Genomic DNA, 14,793 nt, shown 5'->3' with positions numbered 1-14,793 from the left:
CGTTCAGAGCTGTGTCCCGTTCAGAGCCGTGTCCCGTTCAGAGGCGGCATCCTTCCAAGGCCACGAAGCTCGCACTGAGCGTCGGTAAATGGGCGGTCTATTATTATTCAACTGTACTGTGTATATGCATTTTAAACACATTATGTTCTTTGTCCTAACATATCTAATTCAACAGCTCAGGTAAAGTTAACCATATGACCCATTTCCTCACTCAGCTTCATGTTACGGGTAGACTACTTTCCTTGATCGCCCCAGCAAACCCAACCCCCCCCCCCGATTACAACCTTATTTCGCCCCTAAGGTTGTATTAAAAATTGTAGATGACTGCATTTGTCAAAGTCAGCCATTCAACACAAGATACTGTAATAAAAACACTTACATTTTTCTTCATTACACTTTATTTTACAGTGTCCTTGATACATATTACATTACCATAGTAATAACAGTAAATTATGCATAATTACATACAACTAACCCTCAACCAAATCCTAATCCTTCCCTAACCTTATAGTACCGGTAAGTACATGAAGTTGTAAGTGTTACCCTTTATTTTAAGGTGTCTTTGTTACAGTTTAATTATACAATTAAGTACTAAGTAATAATTTCGAACAGAGTGATGACTGTGATGAAGATGACGATGATGAGCGAGAACAGAGTCAGACTGACAATATGATCAAGGTTTGGCTTAGTTGCATGTAATTATGTAGAATACACTTATTACTATGATAAAAACATGTAACTTGCAACAAGGATATTTTAAAATAAAGTGTTTTCGTAAATTACTCAAAACGTCTCAAAATGTGATAATTTTGTTACTTTGTGATTTTTATTTAGTGTTTTCATTGATAAATTAGGATGTTTAGATCACAAATTTTGTTGACGGGGTTTGTGTATCATGAAATTAATAGACGTTAAAAAATATAGAGTGATCAGTGGTTGTTCAGAGTTATATTTTTATTGCTTATTATTTATTTAATTTGCTATTCTGCAATAATATTGTTAACAAGAAACAAATTGTTCACATTTTTGCAACCCAAAAATGACAGATGTCCAGTAATACAGCTTTCATTCAATGTAGGAAATATATTTCACCATATTTTATAACACATTTACAATACTAGAGTGCAAGAATGATATCTATTATTTCAACAGTGATCACAAAAGAAAAACACACACCTCACCGTTCAACACACAATGACACACAATTTCGATCATGCAATTAAAGTATTCATTTACGTTTTATAGTCTCCTTTCTTTCATGTACACACACACACACACACCCTTTGTCCACAATTTACTGAAACATAGACATAAGACAAGAAAATATATATATAAAGTACAATTGAGAGAGCACTAGGCACAATCTGCTGTATCACCACACACAACAGCCCTGAAGAGAAGACCGCTTCACACAGAAACAAAAGCAACCGTCACAAGCGCACAACAGTGAGCGTTACACAGTACACACTGAAAGACAGATCAGGCCCAAACTAACACTTCTTACCCATTATTTGTTCACTCGCACCCCAGGCCACTGTTTGAATGTTCGAACACAACCTGTCAGCAGTTCTTCATGGTTGTGTTAGTTTGCCTGCACTAGCTTTGGTCCCACAGCAACACCATTACAGTCGAGAATATACTGCAAACAGCCTTGAGGAGGAGCTTTCTGCGGCGGGCCGTTCTTCACTTCAACCAACGCGTCCTTTTCAACAGTGACCTGAAACACACACACACACACACACGTCTGCTCATACATGTGACGTGCACAACAGAGCATCCCAGCTGTTGACACGCTTGTACTTTGTTTTGCACTATAGAAAACATTCAACTTGCAAAATGTTCTCCTAACAAATGTGATGAAGCTTGAACATAGATTTTGTTTTTAGTTGGAGGAGTAATTTATTATTGTATATAAACAGAACTAATGTATGTTAACATACAGAGTTCAAATTTCTTCTTCACTAATATTTGTTGATCATCATTCATTCATTAGTTTTTGAGATTTGTAAGGTACATTTGAGGTAAATGTGCCTCTCATTGCACCTTTTAGATTTCATATTTGCCTATCAAGGTAATAGTTTTGCCTCAGTAGGCTTTGAAACAGTAGGGGGAAACCCTACATATTGTTGTTCCTTGCATTGCTAAATTCTTAACAACATTTAGTTGCTTAGGCATAAGTCTTTGTCAGTTACCTATTATATGAACAAAATATTTGAGTTGTCGGAAACCAGGGGAATGAGTACAAAGGGTTGCTTCGTCTCGTCTTGTCTTTACAGTGTGTTGTTACATCATGTACCTGTTTTGGTTGAGTAGCAGTTGGTCTTTTGGGATTTTGGGACATAACATGATTCATTTTGGCGATGACCATGTCTGCTATGAGCTGCTGGTCCTCAGCCTGATGGTCCCCCTCTAAAGGCATAGACGAACCCATTACCTACACAAACAAACACAGGTATTAGTGAAATTACGTGAAGAGTAAAACACAATGGTTGAAGATACAGACCTCTACAATGTCTTTATATATCACATCTGTACAACCTGTATGCAACTCTTCCAAGCCATTTTAAGTACAGCACATACCTCAGTAATGTAATCTTTTCCATCTTTTCCATGAATGGCTTTTACAGCACAAATTTCAAGGCCTCCAAATATTTCGCAGCAGGTGTCTACCCAAAGCTTATACCTGCAAGACAACGCGACATGCTTAGCCATGTTAAAGCAGATCTGCTTACCGGTAGCAGAAGCTGCAAGGCTTGCCGTTGCTGTGTGTGTTACCTGTCCGTCATGGCCACCTGCTCCACCATGGCAGTGCCAGTGCTGGACTTCCAGTCACCTGACACCGACGTCCTCCTAGGAAACGAGGAGCATTCTTCATCTGTCAAGAACAGCATTAGCTGAATCTGAGATGTGTTCAGAAACTCTACAGAATAGCATCTTTACTCACATGTAAGCTTTGTAATCATTTCCAATTTTCTGGATCCTGATGTCATACTTGGGTTCGATGAAAGGTTCACATGTGCTGTATGTCTGAGTGATGGCCACCACACTAGCGATGTCCTGAAACTTGGTGTGGTTCTCCACTTTCACCTTAACAACACATACGATTAGATTAGATGCTTAACTACATAATCACAGAGCTCTTCTTCTACAGTCATTGTTTGAGTCTCAGCGTTACCTTCCCCACACCAGCGTGAGCGTGCCCGATTTTCACCACAACGGGGAATGCCGGCATGGTCACCTGGTTTGTTTTCGCACAAACAGATTATGTATTCATTTAATTATGCAGATAATAGTAATTGATCACATTGCTGAAAAAAAAGCACAGTTTATGAAACAATCTCTTACCATTTCTTTATAGTTGGGGTAGAACGTCTGTTCAATTAATGGGAATTTCTCCAGTCCGAGTCTCTTGTATGTGCTGATCAGACACGCAAACTGCAAATAAGTTTAGAGAGATGAGGTTGGAGATATCAGATACCTATCAAACGCCATGTCCTGAAATAAATGCACTGTGGAGACCAGAAAGGCAAAATCATATTATTTTCTTGATAAAACTACAAAAAAATTCAACAAACTCTAGGAAGTTTTGGAGGAATTTCAAGTTCTTAACTGGTAATAAACCACTACAGACCTTCCTTCCAGTATAATGAAAGATTCCATCAAAATTGTAGCTAAAAAGCAAATGCTTGATAGTTTTAATACAATTTTTATCATATCAGGGTCTTTATTTAAAACAAATAATTATATAAATTCAAACGTAGAATTTCTGGAAGCAGAAGAAAGTTTGCTTTTGAACAAATGATTTGCTCTGATGTCTGTTCTGCTTTAAAAGAACTGGATGGCAATAAATCTCCAGGTCCTGACCATATAGCTCCGTTGTTTTTCTGATCTTATTTCTCCCTCACTGACGTATTTGTTTAACCTTTCTTTATTAACTAACAAAATTCCACGGATCTGGAAATCAGCATTTGTTGTTCCTCTGTCCAAAGGGGGTGATCCCTCTTTAATGGACAATTATAGACCCATATCTAAACTCTGTATTCTTTTGAAACTCCTGGAAAAATTAGTTAGTGAGCAATTGACACCGTATTTAAATAGTCATAATATTTAGTCTATTAACCAATCCGGATTCGGTAAAGGGTACAGTACGTCTACAGCCGTTTATAAAGTCTTAAACGACATAGTGGAGTCCTTAGTTGACAAGAAACACTGTGCATTTATTGACTAATCAAAGGCTTTCGACACTGTGGATCATGATATGTTATTAACAAGGCTTCGATCAGTAGGACTATCAGAACATGTTATCTTATGGTTCACTTCTTATTTAAAGGGAAGGACCCAATGTGTTCAGGTGGAAGGTGTTCAGTCAGATCCACTGGAGGTTGTTAAAGCCTAGTTCACACTACATGATTTTAAAACGTCGGGCTGAACTGTCCGGTTCACACTACATGACTTGCTCTCTGTGAAATCAGGAGTGTTCAAGTTGTTGAGCTAGTTCACACCACACGACACAACGTGATTGATCTGCAACAGGAGGTAACGCACTACACGAGTTGACAACAACTCTGTCACCCAACGATTCAATCTTGTCTACAAACCACGTTTTGTCACACAAAAATCACGCAATAAAACGAACCGGAAATGACGCGAAACAGCACGCGCGCCAATACCCAGCGAAGAAGACGAAGACCCATGCCTTGCTCTGATTGGAGCAACCCATGCCTTGCTCTGATTGGCTGTAGCTCATGACATCACTGAGGTTGAGTCGGGAGACAGCTCTGGATATCTAGCATGCTAGATATTTTTCTGGGCTCGGCGACGCGTCTGCGAGGCGTCTGCGAGCGTCTTTGAAGCGTTGTTGGCTCTTTCATACTAACAGATTGTCGAGCGTTCATCGTCCGCTAATCCCCCGCGATTTGCACGCGATAACACCCTGACCTGTCGGCGAGCTCAACAATTTGCAAATCGGGCTTAAATCGGGTTTATAATCCTGTAGTGTGAACTAGGCTTAAGGGAGTCCCTCAAGGATCTGTGCTAGGGCCGCTATTATGCAGCATATAAATTGTCTGGATTTTAATATTGATAACTCAAGGTTTCATTTTTATGCAGATGATACTATTATATAGTGTTCATCTTCCTCTAGTCTAAGCAACAATCTGTGGATTTTTTACAATCTGCTTTCGATGTAATCCAAAATAAGTTTTGTGCCTTGAAGCTGCTTTTAAATGAGAAAAAAACTAAATGTATGTTATTTTCAAACTCAAAAATTTCTACTGAAAATTCAATCTCTCTTCGGACTTCTCAGGGTAGTCTGATTACATCAGTATCGGAGTACAAATACCTCGGTATTATTATCGATAACACATTACGTTTTGGTTCACATATCAACTATTTGAGGCAAAAACTCAAGAAAAAATTAGGATTTCATATTAAAAACAAGTCATGCTTTTCACTTAATGCGAGGAAGAAACTAGTGTCTGCTACTTTTTCAGCAGTGTTTGACTATGGGGATGTAGAGTATCAGCTCTTATCTTCTCGTCTCTCTGGAAGCTTTGTACCATTGCTCTGAGATTCATAACTGACTGTAGATTTTCAACACACCATTGTGATCTATACAAAATGGTTGGTTGGCCTTCGTGGAATATTAGAAGAAAAATGCACAGGTATTTGTTGATTTACAAAGCTATATTGGGTTATCTGTCCTCTTATCTTTGCAGCCTGGTAATTACTCATTACGCTCTAAATCGATCCACAATCTGTGTGTGCCTTGTGCCAGAACCGAGCTGGGTAAACCTCTTAAATATGCCTCGGATGGGAATCTTCTCCAGACTGAGATGGAATTAAAAAATGTGGTGTCTTGTAGTCAATTAAAATTTTTATTAAGCAATCATCAGAGTAAATTAATGGTGTGTAAATGTTTTTAACCAGTTGTATGTTTTATGTTTATGTAATGATGTTTTTATTTTTATGTTTATGTATGTCGTAACTTTGATGTATAACTGTCTATGTAAACTCAGCTGCCTATCTTGGCCAGGACACTCCCGTAAAAGAGATTTTAATCTCAGTGAGTCTTCTTTCGTGGTTAATTAAAGGTTATATAAGATTGAATGTCCTCAAACTTACGGCCCAGGGTTTGTCACAGAGGTTGTAGATGGACTCCAGGGAGTTGATGCTGGGAATCCCAGCGTACTGCAGTCCGATGATTAAGTTACGGAAGTCCTCGTTCTCTGTCATGCTGAAAGCATGTTGTCGGATCAGGACAAAGTCGGGCTTAAATGACCTGTAGGACATACAGTACACAGACACAAGGCATTTGTTCAGTGCCCCATCTGTCAGACTGACAGGCCAATCATGCCAGCGATCAGGGTGTCCCTGCTGCACTCTTCTCACACTCTTCCCGTGAAGATTTTGCAAACTGCACTCACGGGGCATTATTGTATTTACCGTTTTGCCGTTTATAGACTGAGCTCGTCCTGTAACAGCTGGTGCTGTAAATCCTGTTCTGCTTTTGGCTGGGCGAGTGTCTTTTTGCAAGAGTGGAAAACAGCCGTGCCAAGGTGAGTTTGTCCATTCGTATGAATAGGCATCCTAATTTTCAGATTTAGGAGAGCAATAGAAGCAGTTAAACTAACAATAGGACAACAATATGCAAGTGCTGTGACCCTTACAAGTTTAGTCTAGCGTAGTATACGTAATTTAAAAAGAAAATAGACATAGAATAGTAGAGAAAGAAAAGAAAGTGTTAGTATTAATGCATCAAGGGTTGCCGAAAGAGATGCATCTTCAGCTGTTTCTTGAAAATGGAACCAGCCTCAGCAGCTCGGGTTGAGTTAGGCAGCAGAGGTGAAGGTATGTGAAAGAGATTTTGTGCCTCTTTGAGATGATGGCACCACGAGGCGACGTTCACTTGCAGAATGCAAGCTTCTGGATGGCACGTAAGTCTGGAATATAAAGGTTTACAGGTATAAAGGGAGCAGAGCCAGTGGTTGTTCTGCAGGAAAGCATCACTGCCTTGAATTTGATGCGAGCGGCAACTGGTAACCATTGCAGGTTTATGAAGAGAGGAGTGACGTGTGTCTCTTCGGCTCGGTAAAGACACTCTTTCTGCAGCATCTGGATCAGTTGCAGAGGTTTGACAGAGCAAGCTGGAAGACCAGCCAGGAGAGCATTACAATAGTCCAGTCTGGATAGAACAGGCGCTTGAAGAGGAGTTGTGTAAATGGTAAATGGACTGCATTTATATAGCGCTTTCACAGACCCAATGGTCACCAAAGCGCTTTACATTTTGCCTCACATTCACCCATTCACTCTGAAGATTCAAAATTTCATCTTTTAATATTATTTCATTATTAAATATTATGTATCTGTATTATTATTCTTTATTAATATTCATAATCAGTTGTATCATCTTATGAAGTTTCAAAAGCATGAGTTTGAATGCATGAGGGGCTATAGATAGCATGGGTCCATGGGATGATCATATGTCAGACAGGGGGAAGATATATTTTGCTTAGAGGGTGTGTACAATGTAACATGTTCCGCTGATGTGAGTGTATCACAGATGTAAACAACAAGGATAGTTCTTAATATGGAAGTGAATTGTGACATGTTAAGCATAACGTATACGTATGACATACGTTCTAATTTTAAGAAGCTCAGAGCAACATGTTTTGTTACCTTACAAGGAAGCTGTAAGACTCTCTGTGATGTATAAAAACTCAATCTTACTGTACTACCTCAGAGAAACACGGAAACGCATTGACCTGGCATGAATACAACATCTTGAAGTTTCTCTCCTGACATATAAGAATAAAAATCTTCCTTGGCAAGATAACTGGTGTCCGGTCCCGTAAATCAAATAATAACGGGGAAACAAAAGAGGCTTTAATTCCAAGTCTACATTTGGCGTCACGAACAGGATTGCATCTTCAGGCATTTGTCTCAATCATTCAAGGTAAGACTTTTTCTATTCTAAATAATTCCAAGTCTGCCTGATGATTAGACATTGACTGAAACTGCTTAAAAGAACTGTGTTATTTAAAGTACCAGTTGTTTTGCCAATGAATATATGTGTCAGAAAAAAAAAAAAATAATAATAATAATTAGAATTTGATGTGGCTAATTTGAGTTGCTCTGGTCAGTAAACCTCTGAATATTGAATGATGCTGGGGAAGTCTTTTTCATTTTTGAAAAAACTTTAGAAAGTGGATCTTTTTTAGAAAAAAGACCATCTTAGTCAAATTTTGGAAAAAGCTGTAAGGCGATTTAGCAATTAGCTTGTAAGGTGGTTGGAAAATTGGGAAACTGCGATAAAGGGCAGATTTATCTCTAAAATATATCCAATACACGAAGAATCGTTTCAGAAGAAGACGAGGATAGTTTGACAAGCAGTGATTTATAGCGGTTTACAGTGGCGGGTCTGTGCTTGAAGTTAGTACAGTGCAGTATTAAAAAAAATACAATAAACCCTAAAACGTAAATACGCAGAGGATTGAACCCTTAGAAGAAGGGTATCAATGGAATAGAAGCTAAAATTGCATGCATTCTGATTTTGACAAGAAAGCTGTTCAGTGTTTGGAGGAAAAGACTGATCTGAGAGCAACTTTAAAATACATATATATATATATATATATATATATATATATATATATATGTATGTATATGTATATATATATATATATATAAATTGATCTGAGTTAAGACAAACAAAAAAAGGAAAACAGAAATTATTAGAGTTGTTTTTTGTTTTGTTTCCCCAACCCCTTCTTTGTTCTTTGAGAAATTAGAGCAGGTGGAGGGAGAAAAAGCAGAGTGAGGGAAGCAGAGAGCCCCTCCCTTTGGAATTCACTCCCCACACACACTCACTCACAAAAATAGCCCTGCTGTTTGAGCACACAGACACAGAGTGACAAATTATTTTCAATGGCAGAAAGTGGATTTAACAGCAGAACAATATCTGCTTGGTACTTAGAAAGAAAACAGAAAAAGCAAGCTAAGTTTTTGAAAAAAGGACTGGACATTAACACATCTCTTGATGTACAGTTAAGCTGGCTTGAGTCTCAGAAAGACTCTATCAAGTCAAAAGTATTTCCAATCCTCGCCGCACATTGGATTTTGAAACAAGGTGGAATTTGTTGCGGTTTCAATGGGTGCCCAGTCCCACTTGTTGAAGCAATGAAGCCTCAAATTGAAGCATATAACAAACTGAACAAAATTATGTCTATTAAATGTTCAGATGGAGAAAATACAACCAATGACGATTCATTTGATCCAGATTGGACAAATATAATAACTGAAGCTGAAAAGAAATATTCACAAGCACCAGTGAAATCTGCAACAACTGTAACGCCTCCTCCTTACAACCCAAGTTATCCAATTTTGCCTGAACAATATACAAATTCATCTAAACCTCTGACACAGCCTCAAGCTTTGAGATCAACTGGAGGCCCAGTTGACAAAATGTATATTGCATCTGCACAAGCAGCTCCGGTAATAACAAGATCTAAAACAGTTCAGCCAAACAGAGACATGCTGCGATGTACACCAGCTCGGAATTATGATTCTGACTGGGGTGATGAGACAAGAGATGACGACATGATCACAATTGACAAGATCGGTCCTGAATTTTCTTCACCTGTAATTAAAAGGGAAGGATCTGAAATGATGACAGAAGAGAGACCATTCACACCAGGAGAACGTCAAGCCATTCTCACAGCCTTGCCTCCTCTGAAGAGACAAGATCCAAACACAGAGTTTTGGCGAGAATTAGACTCATTGATTGAAGCACATCAAATGTCATTAAGAGACATACACACCATTGTGAAAGCTAAAATCCCAAGAGACAGATGGGAACGCTTGCCAGCTTCGATAACAACCGCCCAATGGATAGATTTGTGGGTTGATAGCCAGGGACGACCCCTGGGTCTTTGGCAAGCATTAGATGTGTTCCGAAAAGAAATCCAGGAAATCTTGGGCAGTGGTAAAATTCCTTTCACATTAGTGACATTGATTAAGCAAAAGGATGATGAATCTCCAGATGAATATGCTCTACGTAAGTGGAATGCTTATGAGAGATGGGCTCTCTGTGCCAAGAAACAACCTGACAGAGATGATGTACAGTTCACTGACACACTTGTGGATGGACTTAGCGCAAAATACCAACAAGCCTTATCACTTGGAGTCAACCCAGGTGAGACATTTGACCAAATTATGCAATGGGCTAGCCGCTTAGAGATGGCTATGAGATCAAATAAAGAAGAAGGAAACAAGCCATATCGAAGAGGAGTGGCAACAGCTCAATACAACAAGGACACAAAGAATAGGGTGATTTTCTGCAGCAACTGTGGAAAGCGTGGACACTCCAACATAGATTGTTGGGCTAAAGGAGGTGGAGCAGAAGGTCAAGGTCCATCATTTAGACAGGTCAGTGCAAAAAACCATAATGAAACCCCTCAAGGGAAGACATGGACTGAAGCACAAGTCCGTCAGCTCATTGAGGGAATTATGCGTCCGCAATAGGAATCAGCGGCCCCCTGTATTAGTAAGAAAAGAGACAATCGCCTTTTCGTCAATGCATTAATAGGGGGCCACCCATGTGACATCCTGGTTGACACAGGAGCAGCTATTTCAATAACAGATCTGAACCTACCTACAACAGATGAAACTATGGAAGTTGAAGGAGTTGGAGGAGGTATCACAAAATTTCGCAAAAGTATTCAAGTTCCACTGCAAATACATGAAGATGAAGTCTTATGGACATCTTTCTGGGTTGGGCCGAATTCACAAGGAAGCCTTATTGGCATGGACATTCTTCCATTGTTGAACATGATCATATTCACTGACAGTCGTCAAATCGCTACAACTGCTGGGATAATACCACACGAAGATCGCACATGTAATCTAAGGTCTGTTGGTACAGCAAAACCAATTATCAGAAACTGGAAAAAAGACGGTGTGTGGGGTCTTCTGTGCAGTTTATATCCGGATGTTTGGGCTAAACACAAATTGGATTGTGGCAAAGCCAACATTGATCCCATTGTTATTGAGGGACCGATACATGCCCCTCATAAACAATACCCCATCCGACCTGAAGCAAGACGAGCCGTGGAGGAGATAGTGGCAGACTTGGAAGCTGAAGGAATCATCAGACAAACTTCATCTACCACTAATAGTCCTGTCTGGCCTGTCAAGAAATCTGATAACTCATGGCGACTTACCATTGATTACACAAGACTTAACAGTGTAACACCAAAACCGCATCCTATTGTGGCCAATCCTGCCACCATTCTGAATGATATTCCAGGAAATGCTAAAATTTTTACGGTACTGGATGTACTGTCGGCTTTCTGGTCTATACCTATAGACAAAAGATCTCAAGAGAAATTAGCCTTCACAGTGGGCGCAAAACAGTATGTTTGGAACAGACTCCCACAAGGTCTTAATCTTTCTCCTGTTGTATTTCATAGAGCTTTGGACCAGTTCTTAACGGAGCAAAAAGCTGAAATTGAGAAATCAGGAAGTGTTTGCCTCCAATATGTTGATGACTTGTTAATTGCAAGCCCAGATGAAAACAGCCATGTATTTGCTCTGAATGTTGTCCTACAAGCCCTTAGGAAAGGGGGATTCAAAGTTAACCCCGACAAAGCACAGCTGGCCAAATCCAAGGTTATCTATTTGGGCCAAGAAATATCTGTGGAGGGAAGGAGAATGACAACAGAGCGTGTAGAGGCATTACGACAACTTCCAAAACCTCTAACAGTTACAGGAATGCGGAAGGTGATGGGACTTTTCAACTATTGTCGTCAGTATATACCTGATTTTGCTAGCATCACCAGCCCCCTCATCGACCTGTACAAGGGAGGAAAGCCTGGAGTGGAACAGATAAACTGGACACCGGAAGCTGAGGAAGCGTTTACTTCTATGAAAGAAAAACTGACTTCAGCCCCAGCTTTGGGACTTCCTGACGGACGGTTGCATTTTCATTTGTGGACCAGGGTAGGAGATGAGACATATTCAGCAGTACTGTGTCAAAAACCAGGTGATCGATACAGACCAGTTGGATACTTTTCCACAAAGATTCCTGTCACTATGATTGGGCAACCACGATGTATTCAAGCCCTCGATGGTGCCACATGGGCAGTGGATGCTGTTGAGAATCTGATAGGAGCACAAACTATAATATTGCACACTCCACACAGTATAGTGACACTGTTGAACAACACGAACATCAAAACCATAACTGATGCAAGAAGAGCAAAATGGGAAGCAACTTTGTTGAACAAGGATTTAAGAGTGGAAATCATCAGGGACACGTCTCTTAACCCTGCAACAATGATGCTGGAACCACATGAGGGAATACCACATGAGTGTGAAAAACAAGTAGAAGAAGATAGTCTTGGTCCAGTTAATTCAATCCCTCTTGAAAACCCAGACAAAGAGTTATGGGTTGATGGATCCAGTTATTATGTTGATGGAAAACGACATACTGGATGGGCTGTAGTGAAAGGAGATGGAACTGTTGTAAAGAAAGGAGCCCTTTCTGGGAAATTTTCAGCGCAAGTAGCTGAACTTATAGCACTTACAGAAGCCTTTGAACTATCAGAAGGAGATCGAGTCAACATCTATACAGATAGTCGTTATGCTTTTGGCGTGGTCCATGACTACCTGGCTCTGTGGAAAAGACGTGGACTTATCACTAGCAGTGGGAGCGAAATACAACATGCTTCCATAATTCGTCGTTTGATTACAGCATGTTACTTACCCCGAGAAGCATCCGTGATCAAAGTAAAATCACATCAATCTGACAAGTCCAAAGAAAGTCAAGGAAACACGGCAGCAGATGCAGCAGCTAGAGAAGCAGCTCTACTTCCTCTTACTCCTGTTACCTTGGTAAAGGAAAACAGCAAGGATAATCCTGAGCTCCATCTTCTGTCATATCAACTGGAGACAGATGAAGAGAAAGAACAATGGATAAAAGCGGGAGCGAAAGAGGATGATCAAGGTATCTGGAGAATTCCAACAGGACAAGTGGTGATGCCTATCGGAACAAGAAGAGAACTAATGCAGCTGTATCATGGAAAGGTACATGCTGGAGCAAAAGCAATGAAATCTCAAATCAGTGAGACTTGGTGGTGGCCAAGAATGATGAGAGACATTGATGATTACTGTAGGAGATGCTTGATATGCCTCAAAGCAAATGTGGGAAAATCTGTAAAGGTGCGAATGTCACATGCACCCAGACCAACAGGTCCATGGACACACCTCCAAATTGATTTCACAGGACCTTTATCACCCAGTGGAGGGTATCAATACATACTTGTAATCATAGACAGATTTACTAGATGGGTGGAAGCATTCCCTACAAAAACTTGCACTGCTGAAGCGACAGCACGAGTAATGGTGGAAGAAGTTTTTCCTCGCTGGGGTCTTCCATATGAACTTGATTCTGACAATGGAACTCATTTCACTGGAAAATTGATGAAGGAAGCAATGAAATTGATGGGGATTAAACAAAAATTCCATATTCCGTACCATCCGGAAGCATCAGGGCTTGTGGAGAGAATGAATCGATCATTGAAAACCGCACTTACCAAAGCCATTCTGCAAACTGGTCAAGGTTGGCATAAGTTATTACCTGCTATTCTGTGGAACTTGAGAGCAACTCCAAACCGAGTTACAGGACTAACCCCTTTTGAACTAATGACTGGAAGAGCAATGGTTCTACCCCCTGATGCTCCGCCACCTGCGGGAACAGGAGGAGACTCTACTTTGTTCCAAGAAAAGTTACGACGCTATCTCGCAATGCTGGATAAAGCTACTAAAGACAATAATAAGAAAGTGCGAGAAGCTCAACAGCAATGGGATGAAAAACATACCACTACTGACATTCCACACATTCCCGAGTTAGGCAGTTTTGTTATGATCAAACGAATTGCTAGGAAAGGTTTAGAGCCTAGATGGGAAGGACCATATGAGATACTCCTAACTACTGATACAAGTGTTTGTCTCAAAGGGAAGGGTGTAGGAACAGATAGATGGTATCATTGGTCACAAGTTAAACCTTGCTTAGTGAATGAACAAGATGATAATGATGGCTTATGGCCTGAGATTGAGCAATGTTCATCCATTAGTTTAAAAAATTGGGAACAAAGAAGTGATGTTAATTATTTCTCTGCTTCCATTTCAGGAATCAATTCCATTGACATTGATTAGAGATGGTTGCAAGTTATTCTCGATACCCAACGACGATGGTATGCTTATTTTTAATTTTACTTGGCATTTATCAAGAAAGCCAAGCCTTATGGACTCCTCGAGTTCAAGAAATCACTCGGAATGCAACTCTGAAATCTGGCCAACATTTTACTCTACCCTTTATTTCCAAATGGGGATTATGGGATTGGGTGCCACGCAATGATAAAGACCTTGCTAAATATCGTAAGGACGTCTTTGGAGGATGTAACTTTTACCACCAATGTTACAAAAGCAGAGTAATTTGGCCGGTAAAAGACGGGGGGTATACTGGTAGTGCTCAAAGACGAGAAATTTGTTCCAAAGAACAATGTGAAGTTATAGGGTTAAACCTCATAACGTCTACTAATGTGGAAATTAATTTAGTTCTGAATCGTACCCACATGCTTACAATATGGGATTCATTGACCCAAGGGTGTATTTATCCCATAGTGTTGCCATGTGAAGGGTTTCTGAGGGATGCTTCCTCAAGAACAACAAGATTCAAGGGAAATTATGTACGAGTATGGCATTCAGAAGATGAGAATGAATATTGTGAGACTGAAC

At 40.0% G+C, this 14,793-nt stretch overlaps 1 protein-coding gene across 1 annotated transcript in view; it reads right to left on the bottom strand.

The window, feature by feature from the left end:
• Positions 1-933: 933 nt before the first annotated feature.
• The window catches only part of syn2a (synapsin IIa), a 32,082-nt gene continuing 18,222 nt past the window's right edge, over positions 934-14,793 (bottom strand). Inside the window, exons 4-11 of the mRNA XM_056261127.1 lie at positions 6,124-6,280; positions 3,346-3,435; positions 3,176-3,238; positions 2,945-3,087; positions 2,776-2,850; positions 2,581-2,683; positions 2,297-2,434; positions 934-1,717 (exon numbers count right to left, since the gene is read on the bottom strand). Coding sequence (XP_056117102.1) covers positions 1,583-1,717; positions 2,297-2,434; positions 2,581-2,683; positions 2,776-2,850; positions 2,945-3,087; positions 3,176-3,238; positions 3,346-3,435; positions 6,124-6,280 — 904 coding nt within the window. The 3' untranslated portion in view covers positions 934-1,582. The remainder of the gene's footprint in view (positions 1,718-2,296; positions 2,435-2,580; positions 2,684-2,775; positions 2,851-2,944; positions 3,088-3,175; positions 3,239-3,345; positions 3,436-6,123; positions 6,281-14,793) is intronic.

The sequence above is a fragment of the Rhinichthys klamathensis genome, unplaced genomic scaffold, assembly GCF_029890125.1.
Source record: "Rhinichthys klamathensis goyatoka isolate OS25496 unplaced genomic scaffold, OSU_Roscu_1.1 h1tg000010l_1, whole genome shotgun sequence".
In the NCBI taxonomy this organism is placed as follows: domain Eukaryota; kingdom Metazoa; phylum Chordata; class Actinopteri; order Cypriniformes; family Leuciscidae; genus Rhinichthys; species Rhinichthys klamathensis.
Note: the sequence above shows the minus strand (reverse complement) of the source record. Positions and strands in the feature narration are given on the sequence as shown.